Source organism: Salvelinus fontinalis, chromosome 22, assembly GCF_029448725.1.
Source record: "Salvelinus fontinalis isolate EN_2023a chromosome 22, ASM2944872v1, whole genome shotgun sequence".
Taxonomy (NCBI): Eukaryota; Metazoa; Chordata; class Actinopteri; order Salmoniformes; family Salmonidae; genus Salvelinus; species Salvelinus fontinalis.
This window is the reverse complement of record NC_074686.1, coordinates 36176624-36201681: the sequence shown is the minus strand read 5'-3', so window position 1 is coordinate 36201681 and position 25058 is coordinate 36176624. Positions and strand designations below refer to the sequence as shown.

General features: G+C 46.0%; 1 protein-coding gene across 1 annotated transcript in view; it reads left to right on the top strand.

The window, feature by feature from the left end:
- LOC129820347 (unconventional myosin-Ig-like) overlaps window positions 1-24376 on the top strand; it is a 73597-nt gene extending 49221 nt beyond the window's left edge. Inside the window, exon 22 of the mRNA XM_055877414.1 lies at window positions 22450-24376. Coding sequence (XP_055733389.1) covers window positions 22450-22612 — 163 coding nt within the window. The 3' untranslated portion in view covers window positions 22613-24376. The remainder of the gene's footprint in view (window positions 1-22449) is intronic.
- Window positions 24377-25058: the final 682 nt, after the last annotated feature.

The following is a 25058-nucleotide window of genomic DNA, read 5'->3' as shown; positions in this document are numbered from 1 at the left end:
GGAGGAGCAGAACGGCAGAGGACAATACAAACAAGTTATTTTTCCACTCCCTCTCGCTCTCTTTTCATCAATCCCTTCTGCCAGGAAGTCAGTCCCAAGACCACTAGAGTCATCCCCCAGTCAGGCCTCTTCTCACGTGGCTGTGGAGAAAGGTTTGGTCTGAGAGTGAGTCATTGGAGCAATTGTGTTACCAGTCTGCTTCTCTCTGCCCCGAGACAAACATTGATGCTTATTATGTAGTGTGTGTGTGTGTCTCAGTGAGAGAGTAGAGCTGTTTCAATCTGGGTCAATGTCATCAGTATTAGTGGAAACCAGGTGAATTCTCTTTGAATTCTCCAATGAAGACAGGCTGTCTGGTTCCCTGTCTTCTTACATCCCTCTATCTTCCTCTCTACAGAGCACAATCCCCCTCTTCCCTCTCTCTTCCTCCTCCATCCCATCTCTCTCTCTCTCAATTCAATTCAATGGGCTTTATTAGCATGGGAAACCTATGTTAACATTGCCAAAGCAAGTGAAGTAGATAATATACAAACGTGAAGTCTCTCTCTCACTCTCTCACTCTCTCTTTCTCTCACTCTGTCTCTCTGTCTCTCTCTCTGTCTCTCTCTCTGTCTCTCTCTCTGTCTCTCTCTCTGTCTCTCTCTCTGTCTGTCTATCTGTCTCTTTCTCTCTCTCTCTCTGTCTCTCTCTCTGTCTCTCTCTCTCTGTCTCTCTCTCTCTGTCTCTCTCTCTCTGTCTCTCTCTCTGTCTCTCTGTCTCTGTCTCTCTGTCTCTGTCTCTCTCTCTCTGTCTCTCTCTCTCTCTCTGTCTCTCTCTCTCTCTCTGTCTCTCTCTCTCTGTCTCTCTCTCTCTGTCTCTCTCTCTCTGTCTCTCTATCTCTGTCTCTCTATCTCTGTCTCTCTCTCTCTGTCTCTCTCTCTCTGTCTCTCTCTGTCTCTCTCTGTCTCTCTCTGTCTCTCTCTGTCTCTCTCAACTCTGTCTCTCTCTCTCTGTCTCTCTCAACTCTGTCTCTCTCTCTCTGTCTCTCTCAACTCTGTCTCTCTCTCTCTGTCTCTCTCTGTCTCTGTCTCTCTCTGTCTCTGTCTCTCTCTCTCTGACATGTGAATAGTTAGCGTGTGTGTGTATTGGGGGGGTTTAGATCCCTCATGGACCGTCTGCCCTCATGGACCGTCCGCCAGCCCATGATCTGAAACATTGAGAGGATTATTCCTTCTGTCTTCCTTCTTCTGCCCTCCTTCGCTCTCTCTCTCTTCAGAAGACGTTTTGACCTTATCTGACCCTGGTCAAGAGCAGTGTCAGTGGTAGACCACAGACCTAAACGGTTATGCGTCTCTCCGCTCGTTTCTAAACTCAACTCGCGTTTTAGGTCGTGAAAGGCATCATCCTATCCTGAAATAGCCTGTTCTTCCTCCTCCTCCTTCTCCCTCAGTGGGTGTCCTTGATACACTTCTGTCCTTGTTGAGAGAGGCGAGCCATGGCCCTCCCTGCCACGGAAATGGGGGCAGTTCTGTCTCTCTGTCTCTCTCTGTCTCTCTCTCAACCCTAGGACTTGTCCACATGCGGGGTTGATCCTTGAAATCACATATCAAGTACGAGAACTGTGAAAAACTTCTCTCACACTCCTCCTCTCCTCCATGGATTAACAGGAGTAGAAACGTTAAGTCATAATTTGTCAGTCATTTCTAAAATCTAAAAGGGAGTGTGCCAATTCTGAAAGGAGATTCCAAAGTTTTATTTAGTCAAAAGACTGAGATTTATCAATGGAAGTTAAATACCCTTGGTGGAATAGTTTCAACTAAAGATATATATTTTTAAAACAAGCAGGTGAGAGAGAGCGAGCGAACCAGCTCTGCCATCTTTCCATGAGGATGTTTTCACATGTTCACATCAAACAGTTCAGCTGCATTTCACACAGACGTTCTGACCGCAGCAGCAGCCCCTAGGAAGCTACCACGGCCCAGTTCATTCCTGGTAGCCTAGTCGGACAGCAGACGTTCTGACCGCAGCAGCAGCCCCTAGGAAGCTACCACGGCCCAGTTCATTCCTGGTAGCCTAGTCGGACAGCAGACGTTCTGACCGCAGCAGCAGCCCCTAGGAAGCTACCACGGCCCAGTTCATTCCTGGTAGCCTAGTCGGACAGCAGACGTTCTGACCGCAGCAGCAGCCCCTAGGAAGCTACCACGGCCCAGTTCATTCCTGGTAGCCTAGTCGGACAGCAGACGTTCTGACCGCAGCAGCAGCCCCTAGGAAGCTACCACGGCCCAGTTCATTCCTGGTAGCCTAATATCATCGTCAATCTGACTGTTGCAGTGCGACACTCTCTATATTCCCTCTCTCTGATTGACTTGAGTAGTGAGGTAATCTGCTCGTGTGTGTGTGTGTGTGTGTGTGCGTGTGCGTGTGCGTGTGCGTGCGTGCGATGTTCTACGGCGTCCAAGACTCCATTAATCGGATCCAAGGAAATGATTTAAGCTAATGCTATTACTCACCGTGGTATGGGGCGCATATTTATGGTTCAACCTATCATGTAACAGCACACCTAACTGGTAAACACGTTTGAATCTGTGCTCGCCCACAACATGTGCTGTTTCTGCTGCTGAGTCCTTGTTTTGCTCCTCAGAATACATCCTCCAATGTACCCGGTAGCCACACAGCTAATAGGTATAAACAAATACACATTAGATTATATGAGCGTCGGTTAAAGGGACATTTAAAAAAAAAAAAATGTACTTCATATTCATCCTCTCCAGCACCACCCCAACATCCACATACGTGTTGGTGAAAATGACACCTTTCTATAGAGAGGAAGATTAGTGTTTCCAATGACATCCTCAACCAATTAGTAGGAAACGCCTACTCATAATTGGTTAAAATAACACGATGCACGACGATGATGTCATTGGAAACAATTATCTTCCTCCATCTTTTTTTTTACCACAAAACACAGAACCGTGTCTCTTCCACATATGTTAATGTTGCTGGAGATGTTTATTTATGTTCATTTGAGTCCATGATCAGAAAACTTGGTATTTTTTTTGTCATGTTAACACATATTAGACTATATAACAAATACATGTGTCATTTTAGTAGACACTCTTATCCCAGAGAGACTTACAGTTAGTGCATCCATCTTAACACATCTAGGTGGGACAAAAACATATCACAGTCATAGTAAATAAATTTTTCCCCAAAACATGTAGCTATCAGCAAGGGGGGGGGGGGGGGGGGGGGGGGCACTCAACATGTGGTGTTTTTGCTCTAACCTACATGAGTAATTGTTTTTCTCCCAGAATGCACCCTGATGAGACTCCAGATGCAGGGGCCAGCTGGTTGAGATTGGTCTGTGTTGGTGGTGATGGTGATGACGACAACGTAACATCAGGGTGCCGTTTGGCCAGTCTGGTCCTCCATGCCAAAACAAGCCCCCTGCCCATCCCCTACCCAATTCAATTGAGTCCATGTGTTTGCACACCGTGGTGTTTTTGCAGTACATGCTCACATATTAGTGTATATGTGTATGTAGGTTAAGGGGCCAGCTGGTTGAGATGGGCCTCTGGTGGTGATATTGATGTCGATCACAATGCTACATCAGTGGGCGGTTGGTTGGAGGGCTGTCGGGCCAATGGTCATCCCTGTCTTAACAAGCCCCCTGGCTCATCCTCTGCCCAGTCTAACACCCTAATAGTATCCTCCTCCTACCCACCCTACACTGCCCTCTCTGTAGAGGCCGCAGATGCTGCCGTTGCCCGAGCGATGTTTGCCAGGCAGCTAAGGAGGAAGTGCGAATTTAGATTGCAGGCGGAATCGATTGGATTGGGGCGGGCGGCTTTGGGGCTTGGGGCAGGCGGCTTTGGGACATGCACTGCAGCCTCGATTAGCCTAGCTAGCCAACGTTAGCAAGCTTAACTAGCTTCTCCTGGTTTGATACAGTCAATAGAGGTACTACATCATCGTATTGGATGATAAAAAACCTAGCTATGGTAGCTACTAGTAATGAGTCGTCTTGGTTGGTTGGTTGCTGTGTCACATATCTCCCTCCCTGCTCACCATGTCTCTCACAGTACGGCACATATCTCCCTTCCCTCGTGCTTTATCAGCTCCAGTCATTAAAGTAGCTTAAAAAAGGACTTTTATGCTGCTTCCCCTACTTCGATCGGATCGGGTCTAATTGTCCTCGGGTCCTGGTGGAAAAGCCCCAGGTCCATTTCGGTATGGGTCCAACTTTTTGGACCCATGAAGGCCTCTAGTGCGAATTAGTTGTTTTACCACTGTGGAACTGTGGTGTGAATGAGTTGCTGTGCTACTCTGTACTGAGGTGTTAAACATGTCCTAGGCTCCACACTGGGCCTGTTTCTCACCTGTGAAAGTGAATCTCTGAAGAACAAGAAGTCGAGAGGGTAGTTCCATGAGATAAAGACATGATGAATTGAGGAACAGTCCGGGTCTTTAGCGGTCTGGTAAACTACCATCATTCATCTTTCAAACACTCAGGAGATTCCTGTCCAAAAATCTGTCCATCCATGACCTCTTGCATCCAGCTTTAAATGACTCTTCCATCCATGACCTCTTGCATCCAGCTTTAAATGACTCTTCCATCCATGACCTCTTGCATCCAGCTTTAAATGACTCTTCCATCCATGACCTCTTGCATCCAGCTTTAAATGACTCTTCCATCCATCACCTCTTCATCCAGCTTTAAATGACTCTTCCATCCATGACCTCTTCATCCAGCTTTAAATGACTCTTCCATCCATGACCTCTTCATCCAGCTTTAAATGACTCTTCCATCCATGACCTCTTCATCCAGCTTTAAATGACTCTTCCATCCATGACCTCTTCATCCAGCTTTAAATGACTCTTCCATCCATGACCTCTTCATTCAGCTTTAAATGACTCTTCCATCCATGACCTTGTCATCCAGCTTTAAATGACTCTTTATTTCCTACTCCATCACTATCTCTCATGGTGGGAGAGTTGGCTAGGTAGAGGGCCTGACCTGTCTCTCATGGTGGGAGAGTTGGCTAGGTAGAGGGCCTGACCTGTCTCTCATGGTGGGAGAGTTGGCTAGGTAGAGGGCCTGACCTGTCTCTCATGGTGGGAGAGTTGGCTAGGTAGAGGGCCTGACCTGTCTCTCATGGTGGGAGAGTTGGCTAGGTAGAGGGCCTGACCTGTCTCTCATGATGGGAGAGTTGGCTAGGTAGAGGGCCTGACCTGTCTCTCATGGTGGGAGAGTTGGCTAGGTAGAGGGCCTGACCTGTCTCTCATGGTGGGAGAGTTGGCTAGGTAGAGGGCCTGACCTGTCTCTCATGATGGGAGAGTTGGCTAGGTAGAGGGCCTGACCTGTCTCTCATGGTGGGAGAGTTGGCTAGGTAGAGGGCCTGACCTGTCTCTCATGGTGGGAGAGTTGGCTAGGTAGAGGGCCTGACCTGTCTCTCATGGTGGGAGAGTTGGCTAGGTAGAGGGCCTGACCTGTCTCTCATGATGGGAGAGTTGGCTAGATAGAGGGCCTGTCTCTCATGGTGGAATAGTTGGCTAGATAGAGGGCCTGTCTCTCATGGTGGAATAGTTGGCTAGATAGAGGGCCTGTCTCTCATGGTGGAATAGTTGGCTAGATAGAGGGCCTGTCTCTCATGGTGGAATAGTTGGCTAGATAGAGGGCCTGTCTCTCATGGTGGAATAGTTGGCTAGATAGAGGGGTCGACCGACTGACAGATATGCTGTTTGATCCCCTTCTGACGGCCAATTATACCTGCCTGGATGAAGGGAGGGAGAGAGGGATGAGGGGAGAGTGAGTGAGTGAAGGGAGAGAGTGATGAGGGGAGAGTGAGTGAAAGAAGGGAGGGATGAGGGGATAGTGTGAAGGGAGGGGAGAGGAATGATGAGAGAGTGGGTGGAGGGAGGGAGAGAGATAAGGGGAGTGTGTGAAGGGAGGGAGCGGGGGAAGGGATAGAGGGATGAGGGGAGCGTGTGTAGGGAGGGAGAGGGATGAAGGAGTGTGGAGGGAGGGAGAGGAATGAGGGGAGGGAGAGGGGGGATAGAGGGATGAGGGGAGTGTGTGAAGGGAGGGAAACGGATGAGGGATAGGCAGGGAGAGAGGGATGAGGGAATAGAGTGAAGGGAGAGAGAGGGATGAGGGGGGAGAGAGTGAATGGCGGGAGGGAGGGAGAGAAGGATGAGGGGAGGGAGAGAGGGATGAGGGGAGGGAGGGAGAGAGGGATGAGGGGAGAAGGATGAGGGGAGGGATGAGGGGAGAGAGTGAATGTCAGTTTAGTGAGTTTTCATTCTTTGGGATGAGTTTGTTCTCATTTTTATCTTATTTAAACCATTCAACCACAAAGCAACATACTTGTATTTCTGGGGCACACTCTTTTAACACCCCATGGACACATTGCTATAAATAACCTTGCCTGCCATGGTTTTCTTCACAGACAGATAGTGTTACAGCAAGTGCTATGGAGGTGCTATGAGGGAGATGCTGCTAGGTAGGTTTCTTTGCAATTTGTCACAGAGAAAGCACTGGCTGGAATGCATTTAGAGAAATTACAGGCAAAATGACTCTGTTTTAGAGAAAGTGGCTGTAGGGCAGGCATCGTGGTGACTCAGTAAGGAACCCAGACAGCCGCTGAGCCCCCTGGTAGTGAGCTGAGTCTTCAGGACCTGGTCGTGTAGTAATCAGGCTGTTCTGGAGTCTGTTGTTGTTAATATTAGGAGTAGCAGTCATCACAGTTGCAGCCCAGATCCCATCAAATTTTTCACAAAGAGTCTCAGAGTAGGAGTGTTGATATAGGATCAGTTTTGCCGTAATGAATAAGATTGCATGGACATGGGTTCCTGATCCTACTCTTAGATGCCGTGTGAATATGTGCCTTGATACTGTAAGGGGATCTGAGAGCCCCTATAACAGGCAGCTAACTACTAACTACTAACTACTAACCCATTGATACTGTGAGGGGATCTGAGAGCCCCTCTAACAGGCAGCTAACTACTAACTACTAACTACTAACCCATTGATACTGTGAGGGGATCTGAGAGCCCCTATAACAGGCAGCTAACTACTAACTACTAACTACTAACTACTAACCCATTGATACTGTGAGGGGATCTGAGAGCCCCTCTAACAGGCAGCTAACTACTAACTACTAACTACTAACCCATTGATACTGTGAGGGGATCTGAGAGCCCCTCTAACAGGCAGCTAACTACTAACTACTAACCCATTGGTACTGTGAGGGGATCTGAGAGCCCCTATAACAGGCAGCTAACTACTAACTACTAACCCATTGGTACTGTGAGGGGATCTGAGAGCCCCTATAACAGGCAGCTAACTACTAACTACTAACTACTAACCCATTGGTACTGTGAGGGGATCTGAGAGCCCCTATAACAGGCAGCTAACTACTAACTACTAACTACTAACCCATTGATACTGTGAGGGGATCTGAGAGCCCCTCTAACAGGCAGCTAACTACTAACTACTAACTACTAACCCATTGATACTGTGAGGTGATCTGAGAGCTCCTCTAACAGGCAGCTAACTACTAACTACTAACTACTAACTACTAACTACTAACCCATTGATACTGTGAGGGGATCTGAGAGTCCCTCTAACAGGCAGCTAACTACTAACTACTAACCCATTGATACTGTGAGGGGATCTGAGAGTCCCTATAACAGGCAGCTAACTACTAACTACTAACTACTAACCCATTGATACTGTGAGGGGATCTGAGAGCCCCTCTAACAGGCAGCTAACTACTAACTACTAACCCATTGATACTGTGAGGGGATCTGAGAGTCCCTGTAACAGGCAGCTAACTACTAACTACTAACTACTAACTACCAACCCATTGATACCGTGAGGGGATCTGAGAGCCCCTCTAACAGGCAGCTAACTACTAACTACTAACTACTAACCCATTGATACTGTTTGGATGTTCTCATCTCTGTTACAATACATATCTAGTCATATCAGGGTATGGTGAGGAATCATTGTCATCTTGTTTTCATAGGAAAAGGTGTATGGCAATGTGTGAATCAAATGAATATGATGTGTTCTCAAAACACAAGGTGTAGTTAGCCTGGTCCTGGATCTGTTTGTGCTGTCTTGCCAACTGGGACAGGCTACAGTGTTGACCCTGCTGTCACGCGTACTCCCTCTCTCCAGCGCTCAACGTTGCTGGTCTACTAATCACCGGCCCCGGCAACCGTCATTACACACACCTGGTTCCCATCATTACACACACCTGGTTCCCATCATTACACTCCCCTCCTCCCACCATTACACACACACCTGGTTCCCATCATTACACTCCCCTCCTCCCACCATTACACACACACCTGGTTCCCATCATTACACACACCTGGTTCCCATCATTACACACACCTGGTTCCCATAATTACACTCCCCTCCTCCCACCATTACACACACCTGTACTTCATCATTACACACCTGGTCCCCATCATTACACACACCTAGACTTCATCATTACACACACCTGGATGTCATCATTGCACACACCTGGTCCCCATCGTTACACACACCTAGAATTCATCATTACACACACCTGCATGTCATCATTACACACAACTGGATGTCATCATTACACACACCTGGTCCCCATCATTACACACACCTAGACTTCATCATTACACGCACCTGGATGTCATCATTACATACACCTGGTCCCCATCGTTACACACACCTGAACGTCATCATTACACTCACCTGGATGTCATCATTACACACACCTGGTCCCCATCATTACACACACCTGGACTTCATCATTACACACACCTGGATGTCATCATTACACACACCTGGATGTCATCATTACACACACCTGGATGTCATCATTACACACACCTGGTCCCCATTATTATTCACACCTGGACTTCCTCATCACCTTGATTACCTTCCCTTTATTTAGCCCTCAGTAGCCTCAGTCATCAGGCAGTATTGGTTTGTTTTCATGTTCAGTACGCGGCTCCAGTTTTTTTTTCTCCCATTTGCCTTGCATCTTTGTTATTAAACTCTCCTTCTGCACCTGCTTCCTGACTCCCTGTGTATACATGATGCCTGCAGAAAGCTTTTCCACCTTTCTGGACTTGTGTTAAAGGATGTGTTACCTTGTCAGTTAAAGTTGTATTGGTTTGTTTCATAAGACTTTGATTTCCATAGATGTTTTGTTTGTCAGCGACGTGATGTAATATCTTAAATTGTTTAAGAAAGGCTTGGTTTGGGCCAACAATGATGATATGTGACTGACCACCTTGATTCAGTCTTAGGTAGCAAAATGTTTTTTTTTTTTTTTTTACATTGGATAAAAGTAGAGACTCAGATAGAAAATGCACTGCAGTTGAGGAACAATGGGATAGTAATTCTGCTTTGAAAGTTGATAAACTTTTGAGAACCTACTTGAGAGCTTTGCTTTGTCTACACCCGTTCAGCATTGTTCACACCGTCTTAAGCCTTAGTCCCACCCATCTCTTTAAGGATTCACATGTGAGGCCATGTGGTAAACAAATGCTATATCACATAAAATCGATGTTTATTTGTCACATGCACAGGATACAGAAGGTGTAAACGGTACAGTTATAGTACTGGCATAGTAACAATATCAAAAACAAAGTGTCCAGATAAAAAATATTTTACAAATATGTTATTGTTATTTGATTACGGTTACCCGACACACTTGTCTACAATGATGGGTCATGTGAAAGAAATGCTATAACCACCCACCAGCCACATCTAGCTAAGTGGACGAGTCACTAATGTCTAGACATCTACACAGGTTCATGAAATGCAATAGATGTCCGTAATCACCCCCCAGACACACCTGGCTAATTTGATGGGTCACGTAATAATCCGGCCGAAGTGGAGTCTTTTGTTTAGACGTCTAGCTAAACAATGAACTGGCATAACCCCAACTCAACCTACTACCAATCTGCAGGTAGCTAAATCTAACCAACTAGGTTCAATGTTAACTAGCTAATATTAGGCTATAACATGCAATGCAAATGGTTTTCTGATTCTAATAATATTACTACACAGATCATACATGTAATGTTAGCTAGCAAGCCAGCAACCCAACGTTTGCTAGCTAACTAACAGTATGCTTGAATTTGCAATAAAATGACTATCTGACAAAATTAGAAACTTATCTGGAAAATGTAGCTAGACTCTTACCCGTATACATGGATGAAGGTGTCACGGCAGACTGGAACCATTTAACTCAGTTTTGTTTGTAGCTAAATCTTGTTTGGCCAGCTTTGTGTCAAGTCACTCCGGTTCACACTAACCATGGCGTGTGCAAAAAGTAGCCAATCACTTTTTCCTACTGATCTGTCGATAGCGCCTGCAAAATTCAGGGCATCAAAAAAAGAAAAGTAGCAAGGCTTTTGTAGTTCTCAATGGCTAACTTTCAAATGTTAAAACGGCATGGTAGAAAGGACTGTCAACACATACTGAGCAGCTCACGTTACAGACAAGCATGCTACATGGCAGACCAATCTAAACTCATCTCCCGGCATGTCCAGCCCATACATTATCTTAGCCAATCATGGCTAGTGGGAAGGTTCCTGTGTTTCTCCATGACTAAACCAACTAGGCTTGTAATTTAATTATTTGTATTTCTATTTATGGATGGAACACAAGTTTGTTATTAAAACTTCTTCGGGATCGGTGTCCCTTCCACGAGACGGTTGAGCTAACGTAGGCTAATGCGATTAGCATGAAGTTGTAAGTAACAAGAAAACTTCCAAGGACATAGACATATCTGATACTGGCAGAAAGCTTACATTCTTCTTAATCTAACTGCACTGTCCAGTTTACAGTAGCTATTACAATGAAATAATACCATGCTATTGTTTGAGGAGAGTGCATAAAGTTATTAATAAATATATTAGGCACATTTGGGCAGTCTTGATACAACATTTTTAACAGAAATGCACTGGTTTATTGGATCAGTCTAAAACTTTGCACATACACTGCTGCCATCTAGTGGACAAAATCTAAATTGCACCTGGGCTGGAATAATACATTATGGCCTTTCTCTTGCATTTCAAAACTGATGGTACAAATAAAATACAACGGTTGGTTTCTTCTTTGTATTATCTTTTACCAGATTATATTCTGTTATATTCTCCTACATTCCTTTCACATTTCCACAAAGTTCAAAGTGTTTCCTTTCAAATGGTTCCAAGAATATGCATATCCTTGCTTCAGGGCCCGAGTTACAGGCAGTTCGATTTGGGTATGTCATTTTAGGCGAATATTGGAAAAAAAGGGTGTATCCTTAAGGCACATGAAAATTGACATGTTCCAGAAGGCATTTCTGCAAAAAAATAATAAAGCATTTTGATTAGTGACGTGACGTGTAGTACGCCTAGTTTCCTGAAGCGAGTCACATCCTAGACAACTCATGTAGACACACACACATACACAACTAACACTAACCCTAACCCTAACCCTAACACACACAACACTAACCCTAACACTAAACCCTCTAGAAATAGCCTTTTTCCTTATGGCGACTAACATAATGTCCCCAGTTGGTTAAATGTTAGGTTACTATTAAGTATAGATAAACACACACACACACACACACACACACACACACACACACACACACACACATACACACCCTTGCAGCACCATCACTAACACTGTAGCATTGTGTGGCAGGAGCCAGAGCAGATACATACACCCAGCCACAGCCCAGCACTAAATGGCCTCATAGTTCTCCATAATGGAGACAATGGAGGCATATGTTCACATCGGATTATCACACTCCAACAGCATTGAGGATATGACAGAGGAAAGGGAGGGAGGGGACAAAATGAAGGGGCTGAGATAGAGATGTGGTCCTCAGGCCCCTCCAGGTCTGCGTCCAAAACAGCACCCTATTCCCTATAAAGTGGACTATTTTTGACTAGAGCCCCGTGGACCCTGATTAAAAGTACTGCAAGGTAGGGAGTAGGCTGCCATTGGAGACGCAGCCCAGGAGTTGCTGCTGCGCCCCAGTTCTGTCGGGCGGTAGATTCCACAAGGATGAATAATTGGGCTACAGCATTACGAGGTCTTCTTGGCAGATGGTGGAGCCGAGAACATCATCCTATTTATGAACCAGACCAAACCCCCTTTAGACCAGCGATTGAAACCAGGTCGAAAACACCAGGTCTGCATCTCAAATGGAACCCCCTTGTGCCTTCAGAAAGTATCCAGACACCTTGACTTTTTCCACATTTTGTTACGTTACGGCCTTATTCTAAAATGGATTAAGGAGTTGTTTTTCCCTCATTCTAAACACAATACCCCATAATGACATCACAATACCCCATAATGACATCACAATACCCCATAATGACATCACAATACCCCATAATGACTAAGCAAAAACAGGTTGTTAGAATATTTTGCTAATTTATATAATTATTTTAAAGGAAATATCACATAAGTGTTCAGACCTTGAACTTAGTACTTTGTTGAAGCACCTTTGGCAGCGATTACAACCTTGAGTCTTCTTGGGTATGACGCTACAAGCTTGGCACACCTGTCTTTGGGGAGTTTCTCCCATTCTTCTCTGCAGATCCTCTCAAGCTCTGTCAGGTTGTATGGTGAGCGTTGCTGCACAGATATTTTCAGGTCTCTCCAGAAATGTTCGATTGGGGCCCCTCAAGGACATTCAGAGACTTGTCCCGAAGCCACTGCTGCGTTGTCTTGGCTGTGTGCTTAGGGTCGTTGTCCTGTTGGAAGGTGAACCTTTCACCCAACATGAGGTTCTGAGCGCTCTGGAGCAGGTTTTCATCAAGGATCTCTCTGTACTTTGCTCTGTTCATCTTTGCCTCGATCCTGACTAGTCTACCAGTCCATGCCGCTGAAAAACATCCCTACAGCATGATGCTGTCACCACCATAATTGCAAAAGGGTTTTTTAATAATCAATTTGCCTTTTAAAATGATAAACTTGGATTAGCTAACACAATTGGAACACAGGAGTGGTTGTTGCTGATAATTGGCCTCTTTACACCTATGTAGATATTCCATTAAAAAATCTGCCGTTTCCAGCTACAATAGTCATTTACAACATTAACAATGTCTACACTGCATTTCTGATAAATGTTATGTTATTTAATGGACCAAAAATTATTTTATTTCTAAGTGACTTCAAACTTTTGAACGGTAGTGTGTATATGTGTGTGTGTGTATGTATATATATATATATAAATATATATAAATATATATATATATACATATATATATAAATATATATATATATACAGTTGAAGTCGGAAGTTTACATACACCTTAGCCAAATACATTTAACTCAGTTTTTCACACTTCCTGACATTTAATCCTATACAATTTCCCTGTCTTAGGTCAATTAGGATCACTACTTTATTTTAAGAATGTGAAATGTCAGAATAATAGTAGAGAAAATTATTTATTTCAGCTTTTATTTCTTTCATCACATTCCCAGTGGGACAGAACTTCACATACACTCAATAAATATTTGGGAGCATTGCCTTTAAATTGTTTAACTTGGGTCAAACGTTTTGGGTAGCCTTCCACAAGCTTCCCACAATTAGTTGGGTGAATTTTGGCCCATTCCTCCTGACAGAGCTGGTGTAACTGAGTCAGGTTTTTAGGTCTCCTTGCTCGCACACACTTTTTCAGTTCTGCCCACATATTTTCTATAGGATTGAGGTCAGGGCTTTGTGATGGCCACTCCAATACCTTGAATTTGTTGTCCTTAAGCCATTTTGCCACAACTTTGGAAGTATGCTTGGGGTCATTGTCCATTTGAAAGACCCATTTGCGACCAAGCTTTAACTTCCTGACTGATGTCTTGATGTTGCTTCAATATATCCACATAATTTGAATTCCTCATGATGCCATCCATTTTGTGAAGTGCACCTGTCACTCCTGCAGAAAAGCACTCCCACAATATGATGCTGCCACCCCCGTGCTTCACAGTTGGGATGGTGTTCTTTGGCTTGCAAGCCTCCCCCTTTTTCCTCCAAACATAACGATGGTAATTGTGGCCAAACAGTTATATTTCTGTTTCATCAGACATTTCTCCAAAAAGTACAATCTTTGTCCCCATGTGCAGTTGCAAACCGTTGTCTGGCTTTTTTATGGCAGTTTTGGAGCAGTGGCTTCTTCCTTGCTGAGCGGCCTTTCAGGTTTTGTCGATATAGGACTTGTTTTACTGTGCATATAGATACGTTTGTACCTGTTTCCTCCAGCATCTTCACAAGGTCAAAACGCGTCTTCTTCCTGAGCGGTATGACGGCTGCGTGGTTCCATGGTGTTTATACTTTCGTACAATAGTTTGTACAGATGAACGTGGTACCTTCAGGCACTTGGAAATTGCTCCCAAGGATGAACCAGACTTGTGGAGGTCTACAACTTTTTTTCTGAGGTCTTGGCTAATTTCTTTTGATTTTCCCATGATGTCAAGCAAAGAGGCACTGAGTTCGAAGGTAGGCCTTGAAATACATCCACAGGTACACCTCCAATTGACTCAAATGATGTCAAGTAGCCTATCAGAATCTTCTAAAGCCATGACATCATTTTCTGGAATTTTCCACGCTGTTTAAAGGCACAGTCAACTTAGTGTATGTAAACTTCTGACCTACTGGAATTGTGATACATTGAATTATAAGTGAAAGTATCTGTCTGTAAACAATTGTTGGAACAATTACTTGTGTCCTGCACAAAGTAGATGTCCTAACCGACTTGCCAAAACTATAGTTTGTTAACAAGAAATTTGTGGGGTGGTTGAAAAACGAGGTTTAAGTGTGTGTAAACTTCCGACCTCAACTGTAAAATATATATATATATATATACACTGCTCAAAAAAATAAAGGGAACACTTAAACAACACAATGTAACTCCAAGTCAATCACACTTCTGTGAAATCAAACTGTCCACTTAGGAAGCAACACTGATTGTCAATAAATTTCCCATGCTGTTGTGCAAATGGAATAGACAAATGGTGGAAATTATAGGCAATTAGCAAGACACCCCCCAAAACAGGAGTGATTCTGCAGGTGGTGACCACAGACCACTTCTCAGTTCCTATGCTTCCTGGCAGATGTTTTGGTCACTTTTGAATGCTGGCGGTGCTCTCACTCTAGTGGTAGCATGAGACGGAGTCTACAACCCACACAAGTGGCTCAGGTAGTGCAGTTCATCCAGGATGGCACGTCAATGCGAACTGTGGCAAAAAGGTTTGCTGTGTCTGTCAGCGTAGTGTCCAGAGCATGCAGGCGCTACCAGGAGACAGGCCAGTACATCAGGAGACGTGGAGGAGGCCGTAGGAGGGCAACAACCCAATAGCAGGACCGCTACCTCCGCCTTAGTGCAAGGAGGTGCACTGCCAGGGCCCTGCAAAATGACCTCCAGCAGGCCACCACGCTGCATTTTGGTCCTCCTCTCCTTCCACCAATGAGAATTGTTACAGAAATACGCTAGCAAATCAGCTCGGAGGGATTAAAATTTTGGAATTCTGTTCCGAGATATTCCCACTGATAATAGAGACATATACAGTATGTGATCATATTCAAATGTAAGGAAGTTTTGAAATTATTATGTTTTAGTCAAATATTATATCTGTTTGGGGTTCTTGCATTCAATCTGCACTCTTCAAATTATTTGTAATTATGTTCCGGCCCCCTGACCATCCACACAAGAAAAAATGCGGGAAAAATATAGGGAATATGGAATAAGGTCACTGGTCAAAAGTAGTGGACGATATAGGGTGACTGGTCAAAAGTAGTACACTATATAGGGAATAGGGTGCCATTTCAGACCTAGCCTAGTCTGTCTCATTGAGAAATCTGGACCCCCCCCCACTACACTGCAGTACCATAGCCCAGATGTAGAATGATAGGCCTGGACTGCATCTGAAATGGCAGCCTATTCCCTCAACTTATTGTAGTTCTGTGGCCCAGCTATATTAGTCAAATCCCCCTGTCATAGCCCGGAGCTTAGTGTGAAGTTGAAACAGAATTCCCCTGGTGTAGGTTTACACCAGGCAGCTTCCTCTGGGCAGGTGGTCAATAAATATGTCCTTGCTCCTTAGATCAGTATCACATGTGATTCATCAAAACCTAGGGATTCTGGGAGGTCAGTGGGTTTGAGGGCCGCAGGGCCGTCTGTGTGTGGCTCTGGGAGGGGGACTGCTGGTGAACAAAGGGGTATGATGGGGTGAGGAATGGAGAAGTAGAGGGGGAGGAAGAGGGAGTAGAAGAGGTTTGAGTGACTTTGGGGACTGTGGTCACACCTGTTAGTGGCTTAGGATGGATGCCATGCAGCTTTGTGAAACTAAGCTACTGGAACTGGAAGGAAGCCTTGAGTTAAGCTTGAATACAGTACACCAGCACTGCATACAGGGTCAGATACAGTAACAACACACTCAAAATACAGTTACTTTCCTGCAACTTGATAGAGCAGCATCACCAATTCATACTGAGACAAATGCTAATACTGCCCTTTTAAACTGATTCCCTCCTACCAGGATAACCCACAAATGGCTCCTTATTAACCAGCCCAGATATAGAGCAGTTTAATGGTGCGTCCATCCAGTTCAATAGACAGATAACGTCTTTCTGTGTATTTGACCATGTGCTGGTTCTCTGTGTTCACCAGAGAGAGAGCCAGTGTGGTGCAGAGGTCCAGCCAGGCTGGAGGATCCCCTGGGGCAGAGGGAGGCTGTGTTCTTAATGACACCCTATTCCTCCAGTACTTTTGACCAGTGAATAGGGTGCATGTAGGGAATAAGGTGCCATTTGGGACGCAAACAGAGACTGTGTCCTTCAGAAGAGATCATCTTCAGCTGACTGTGCAGCAGCCAAGGCACCTCTTTCCCCCTTCTTTCCCCCCTCTTTCCCCCTGTCTTTCCCCCCTCTTTCCCCCCCTCTTTCCCCCTGTCTTTCCCCCCTCTTTCCCCCTGTCTTTCCCCCCCTCTTTCCCCCTGTCTTTCCCCCCCTCTTTCCCCCTGTCTTTCCCCCCTCTTTCCCCCTGTCTTTCCCCCCTCTTTCCCCCCCTCTTTCCCTCTGTCTTTCCCCCTGTCTTTCCCCCCTCTTTCCTCCTCTTTCCCCCTCTTTCCCCCTGTCTTTTCCCTCTGTCTTTCCCCCTGTCTTTCCCTCCTCTTTCCCCCTGTCTTTCCCCCCTCTTTCCCCCCCTCTTTCCCCCCCTCTTTCCCCCTGTCCTTTCCCCCCTCTTTCCCTCTGTCTTTCCCCCTGTCTTTCCCCCCTCTTTCCCCCCTCTTTCCCCCCTCTTTCCCCCTGTCTTTTCCCCCTCTTTCCCTCCTCTTTCCCCCCTCTTTCCCCCCTCTTTCCCCCCCTCTTTCCCCCCGTCTTTTCCCCTGTCTTTTCCCCCTCTTTCCCTCCTCTTTCCCCCTGTCTTTCCCCCCTCTTTCCTCCTCTTTCCCTCCTCTTTCCCCCTGTCTTTCCCCCTGTCTTTCCCCCCTCTTTCCCCCCTCTTTCCCCCCTCTTTCCCCCCCTCTTTCCCCCTGTCTTTTCCCCCTCTTTCCCTCCTCTTTCCCCCTGTCTTTCCCCCCTCTTTCCTCCTCTTTCCCTCCTCTTTCCCCCTGTCTTTCCCCCTGTCTTTTCCCCCAGTCTTTTCCCCAGTCTTTTATCCTTCTTTCCCCTGTCACCCCCCCCCCCCCCCCCCCCCCCCATCTGTTCCATCTCTTCCCTTTGTCTTCCTCCTGTCGTCCCTCTCTACCCGTGGAAACTGTCAGCTCAAGGATAGGGTGTGTAACAGAGGAGCTTCAGTACAGCACACAAGCACTGGGTCGGATACAGTAACAACACAAGCACTGGGTCGGATACAGTAACAACACAAGCACTGTATACAGGGTCGGATACAGTAACAATACAAGCACTGGGTCGGATACAGTAACAACACAAGCACTGTATACAGGGTCGGATACAGTAACAACACAAGCACTGTATACAGGGTCGGATACAGTAACAACACAAGCACTGGGTCGGATACAGTAACAACACAAGCACTGTATACAGGGTCGGATACAGTAACAACACAAGCACTGGGTCGGATACAGTAACAACACAAGCACTGTATACAGGGTCGGATGCAGTAACAACACAAGCACTGGGTCGGATACAGTAACAACACAAGCACTGTATACAGGGTCGGATACAGTAACGACACAAGCACTGGGTCGGATACAGTAACAACACAAGCACTGTATACAGGGTCGGATACAGTAACAACACAAGCACTGTATACAGGGTCGGATACAGTAACAACACAAGCACTGTATACAGGGTCGGATACAGTAACAACACAAGCACTGTATACAGGGTCGGATACAGTAACAACACAAGCACTGTATACAGGGTCGGATACAGTAACAACACAAGCACTGTATACAGGGTCGGATACAGTAACAACACAAGCACTGTATACAGGGTCGGATACAGTAACAACACAAGCACTGTATACAGGGTCGGATACAGTAACAACACAAGCACTGTATACAGGGTCGGATATAGTAACAACACAAGCACTGTATACAGGGTCGGATACAGTAACAACACAAGCACTGTATACAGGGTCGGATACAGTAACAACACAAGCACTGTATACAGGGTCGGATATAGTAACAACACAAGCATAAACACTCACACACACTTTTCTGCAATATGATAAAGTGGTATCATCAATTCATACTGAGAAAAATGCAACTACTGCACTTACAAACCATTTTTACACAATGGGTGTGTGACAGAGGATGATAGTCCTTCAGGATAGAGGATGGTAGTCCTCCAGGATAGAGTATGGTAGTCCTAGAGGATAGAGGATGGTAGTCCTAGAGGATAGAGGATGGTAGGTCCTCCAGGATAGAGGATGGTAGTCCTCCAGGATAGAGGATGGTAGTCCTCCAGGATAGAGGATGGTAGTCCTCCAGGATAGAGGATGGTAGTCCTCCAGGATAGAGGATGGTAGTCCTCCAGGATAGAGGATGGTAGTCCTCCAGGATAGAGGATGGTAGTCCTCCAGGATAGAGGATAGTAGTCCTCCAGGAGAGAGGATGGTAGTCCTCCAGGATAGAGGATGGTAGTCCTCCAGGATAGAGGATGGTAGTCCTCCAGGATAGAGGATGGTAGTCCTCCAGGATAGAGGATAGTAGTCCTCCAGGATAGAGTATGGTAGTCCTCCAGGATAGAGGATGGTAGTCCTCCAGGATAGAGGATAGTAGTCCTCCAGGATAGAGTATGGTAGTCCTCCAGGATAGAGGATGGTAGTCCTCCAGGATAGAGGATGGTAGTCCTCCAGGATAGAGGATGGTAGTCCTCCAGGATAGAGGATGGTAGTCGTTCAGGATAGAGGATGGTAGTCCTCCAGGATAGAGGATGGTAGTCCTCCAGGATAGAGGATGGTAGTCGTTCAGGATAGAGGATGGTAGGTCCTCCAGGATAGAGGATGGTAGTCCTCCAGGATAGAGGATGGTAGTCCTCCAGGATAGAGGATGGTAGTTGTTCAGGATAGAGGATGGTAGGTCTTCCAGGATAGAGGATGGTAGTCCTCCAGGATAGAGGATGGTAGTCGTTCAGGATAGAGGATGGTAGTCCTCCAGGATAGAGGATAGTAGTCCTCCAGGATAGAGTATGGTAGTCCTCCAGGATAGAGGATGGTAGTCCTCCAGGATAGAGGATGGTAGCCCTCCAGGATAGAGGATGGTAGTCCTCCAGGATAGAGGATGGTAGTCCTCCAGGATAGAGGATGGTAGTCCTCCAGGATAGAGGATGGTAGTCCTCCAGGATAGAGGATGGTAGTCCTCCAGGATAGAGGATAGTAGTCCTCCAGGATAGAGTATGGTAGTCCTCCAGGATAGAGGATGGTAGTCCTCCAGGATAGAGGATGGTAGTCCTCCAGGATAGAGGATGGTAGTCCTCCAGGATAGAGGATAGTAGTCCTCCAGGATAGAGTATGGTAGTCCTCCAGGATAGAGGATGGTAGTCCTCCAGGATAGAGGATGGTAGTCCTCCAGGATAGAGGATGGTAGTCCTCCAGGATAGAGGATAGTAGTCCTCCAGGATAGAGGATGGTAGTCCTCCAGGATAGAGGATGGTAGTCCTCCAGGATAGAGGATGGTAGTCCTCCAGGATAGAGGATGGTAGTCCTCCAGGATAGAGGATGGTAGTCGTTCAGGATAGAGGATGGTAGTCCTCCAGGATAGAGGATGGTAGTCCTCCAGGATAGAGGATAGTAGTCCTCCAGGATAGAGGATGGTAGTCCTCCAGGATAGAGGATGGTAGTCCTCCAGGATAGAGGATGGTAGTCCTCCAGGATAGAGGATGGTAGTCCTCCAGGATAGAGGATGGTAGTCCTCCAGGATAGAGGATGGTAGTCCTCCAGGATAGAGGATGGTAGGTCCTCCAGGATAGAGGATGGTAGTCCTCCAGGATAGAGGATGGTAGTCCTCCAGGATAGAGGATGGTAGGTCCTCCAGGAGAGAGGAGAGGATGCTAGTCCTCCAGGAGAGAGGAGAGGATGGTGGTCCCCCAGGATAGAGGAGAGGATGGTAGTCCTCCAGGATAGAGGAGAGGATGGTAGTCCTCCAGGATAGAGGATGGTAGTCCTCCAGGATAGAGGAGAGGATGGTAGTCCTCCAGGATAGAGGATGGTAGTCCTCCAGGATAGAGGATGGTAGTCCTCCAGGATAGAGGATGGTAGTCCTCCAGGAGAGAGGAGAGGATGGTAGTCCTCCAGGAGAGAGGAGAGGATGGTAGTCCTCCAGGATAGAGGAGAGGATGGTAGTCCTCCAGGATAGAGGAGAGGATGGTAGTCCTCCAGGATAGAGGAGAGGATGGTAGTCCTCCAGGATAGAGGAGAGGATGGTAGTCCTCCAGGAGAGAGGAGAGGATGGTAGTCCTCCAGGAGAGAGGAGAGGATGGTGGTCCTCCAGGAGAGAGGAGAGGATGGTAGTCCTCCAGGAGAGAGGAGAGGATGGTAGCCCTCCAGGATAGAGGATGGTGGTCCTCCAGGAGAGAGGAGAGGATGGTAGTCCTCCAGGATAGAGGAGAGGATGGTAGTCCTCCAGGAGAGAGGAGAGGATGGTAGTCCTCCAGGATAGAGGATGGTAGTCCTCCAGGATAGAGGAGAGGATGGTAGTCCTCCAGGGGAGAGGAGAGGATGGTAGTCCCCCAGGATAGAGGAGAGGATGGTAGTCCTCCAGGATAGAGGAGAGGATGGTAGTCCTCCAGGATAGAGGAGAGGATGGTAGTCCTCCAGGAGAGAGGAGAGGATGTAGTCCTCCAGGAGAGAGGAGAGGATGGTAGTCCTCCAGGAGAGAGGCGAGGATGGTGGTCCTCCAGGATAGAGGAGAGGATGGTAGTCCTCCAGGCATCCTCCAGGATAGAGGAGAGGATGGTAGTCCTCCAGGATAGAGGAGAGGATGGTAGTCCTCCAGGATAGAGGATGGTAGGTCCTCCAGGAGAGAGGAGAGGATGCTAGTCCTCCAGGAGAGAGGAGAGGATGGTGGTTCTCCAGGAGAGAGGAGTGGATGGTAGTCCTCCAGGATAGAGGAGAGGATGGTAGTCCTCCAGGATAGAGGAGAGGATGGTAGTCCTCCAGGAGAGAGGAGAGGATGGTAGTCCTCCAGGAGAGAGGAGAGGATGGTAGTCCTCCAGGCATCCTCCAGGATAGAGGAGAAGCTGGTAGTCCTCCAGGATGGTAGTCCTCTGAGAGGCAAGATATAGTTATTAAAACAGAATAGTAAACTGGGTGGATCGAGCCCTGAATGCTGATTGGCAGACACCTTTGGTGTGACAAGACAGTATACCACAGGTTTGACAACATATTTATTTTTACTCTTCTATTTTCATTGGTAACCAGTTTATAATAGCAATAAGGCACCTCGGGAGTTTGTGGTATATGGCCAATGTATCACTCCGCGTTGCATCGTGTATAAGAACAGCCCTTAGCCGTGCTATATTGGCCATATACCACACCCCCGAGGTGCATTATTGCTTAAGTAGATAAGTGGTATTATTACCTTGTATTACAAATGGAAAGACTCTCTGTGCTGTGTTGACTGTCCTTTACTGGCATACCAATCACAGCATGTCATATAGAGATGGAAAGGGGTAGTATGTAACCTTGTTACAAATAGTAGTACTGTTTGCAATACGTTGACTTTGCAATGTCTACCCTGTATTTCTGATCAATTTGATGTCATTTTAAATGGACACTTTAAAAGTTGTATTTATTTCAAAACAAGGACATTTCTAAGTGACCCTAAACTTTTGAACGGTAGTGTATGTTATTTAGCTTTATATCTAAATAAGGGACTGTGGTGTACTCCTGCATGAAGCGTTTATCATTGAATTATCAGTCCGTTAACAGGCTGTGTGTGTGTGTGTGTGTGTGTGTGTGTGTGTGTGTGTGTGTGTGTGTGTGTGTGTATTTCAGTGTGAGGAACACCCCTCTCCCGGTGAAGGTTTGCTGCTCGGCCGTCCAGCTGCACATGCGGGGCAAGCCCAAGAGCGTAACCGTGGAGACCAAGGCCGGCCAGGCCAACGCAGACTTCAGGAACAGCCGCGACGGATTCATCCTCCTGATCCCTTCCAACTGAGACAGTCACCACTAGCTCCCCCAGCCAATCACAAATCTGAACCTGGAAGACAGTTCCACTGCTGATTTACATTCTTCCTCTCTAATATAGGACTGATTTAGACCTGGGACACCAGGTGGTGCAGTTCATTATCAGGTAGAACAGAAAACCCAGCAGTCCTCCAGACCTCCAGGCTCAGATTTGAATATCCCTGATTTATCCTCTGGACTGTATCAAAGGGCTACAGTAGAGGGAGAGTGAATCCTCAACCCATTTCTCCACCCATGCAGTACACATATTCTTCAAAAGATGGTCACTCCTCTAATGTCTGTGGTTCAGGCCAGAGATGGTCACCCCTCTAATGTCTGTAGTTCAGGTCAGAGATGGTCAACCCTCTAATGTCTGTGGTTCAGGTCAGAGATGGTCACCCCTCTAATGTCTGTAGTTCAGACCAGAGATGGTCACCCCTCTAATGTCTGTAGTTCAGGTCAGAGATGGTCACCCCTCTAATGTCTGTAGTTCAGACCAGAGATGGTCACCCCTCTAATGTCTGTGGTTCAGGTCAGAGATGGTCACCCCTCTAATGTCTGTGGTTCAGGCCAGAGATGGTCACCCCTCTAATGTCTGTGGTTCAGGCCAGAGATGGTCACCCCTCTAATGTCTGTGGTTCAGGTCAGAGATGGTCACCCCTCTAATGTCTGTGGTTCAGGCCAGAGATGGTCACCCCTCTAATGTCTGTGGTTCAGGCCAGAGATGGTCACCCCTATAATGTCTGTAGTTCAGGTCAGAGATGGTCACCCCTATAATGTCTGTAGTTCAGACCAGAGATGGTCACCCCTCTAATGTCTGTGGTTCAGTCCAGCGATGTTGGTATCTTCTGCTGTAATTTCAGGTTAATGGAACTTCATCTTATTGGATGAAAACCAATTCACTTTTTACGGCAGCAAGCTAAGGCAAAAGGTTTAGGATTTGTCATTGGCAGTTCAATGTTTTATTGTATTTTACAGTATAGGATGCTTACAGGTATAGCCTTTCCACTTTTTTTGTACTTTTCCAAGGATGAAACAAAGACATATAGCCGAGAGACTGAACTACAAACAAGAGTAGCAATATTTCATATAGATTATTCAGACTAATTTATTTTAGCTAGTGTGTTTTTATAACTAGTGTGTTTATTTAGTGAGATGACAGCTATTTTACTGCCTTTGACCCATGGTCTGCCTTGAAAGGACACGATATTCATATCATGACAATGAAAAAAAGAAGAAGTAATTTATTAAAATGTATTTTATCTCATTGTGGTGGCAGTGTTTATTCTACCAGAGAATATTACAATGTTAAGCAATAACGCCCGAGGAGGTATACGGTCTGATATACCATAGCTGTCAGCCAATCAGCATTCAGGGCTCGAACCACCCAGTTTATAATATTTTACATTATGGCCCAATGTTCCAGAGCTTAAGTCCAATGAGAATGATTTGTCCCAGGACCAGGCCTAATTTGGGCCAGAGATACCAGCCCTATATAGTGTAATGTAACTGAGTATATCCTGCTCAATAGCTCTCTCTCTTCTCTATCTCTACCTTTCAATTCAAGGGATTTATTGTCACGGGACATATGTTTACATTGTCAAATCAAGTGAAATAGATAATAAACAAAAGTGAAATTAACAATAAAATATGAACAGTAAACATTACACTCACAAAAGTTCCAAAAGAATAATTACATTTCAAATGTCATACGATGTGCAAATAGTTAAAGTACAAAAAGGAAAATAAATTAACATAACTATGGGTTGTATTTATAATGGTGTTTGTTCTTCACTGGTTGACCTTTTCTTGTGGCAACAGGTCACAAATCTTGCTGCTGTGATGCCACACTGTGGTATGGGAGTAGATATGGGAGTATATCAAAATTGGGTTAGGTTTTCAAATTCTTTGTGGGTCTGTGTAATCTGAGGGAAATATGTGTATCTTATATGGTCATACATTTGGCAGGAGGTTAGGAAGTGCAGCTCAGTTTCCACCTCATTTTGTGGGCAGTGTGCACATAGCCTGTCTTCTCTTGAGAGCCAGGTCTGCCTTCGGGGGCCTTTCTCAATAGCAAGGCTATGCTCACTGAGTCTGTACATAGTCAAAGCTTTCCTTAAGTTTGGGTCAGTCACAGTGGTCAGGTATTCTGCCACTGTGTACTCTCTGTTTAGGGCCAAATAGCATTCTAGTTTGCTCAGTTTTTGGTTGTTTATTCTTTCCAATACGTCAAGTAATTATCTTTTTGTTTTCTCATGATTTGGTTGGGTCTAATTGTGTTGCTGTCCTGGGGCTCTGTGGGATCTGTTTGTGTTTGTGAACAGAGCCCCAGGACCAGCTTGCTTAGGGGACTCTTCTCCAGGTTCATCTCTCTGTAGGTGATGGCTTTGTTATGGAAGGTTTGGGAATCGCTTCCTTTTAGGTGGTTGTAGAATTTA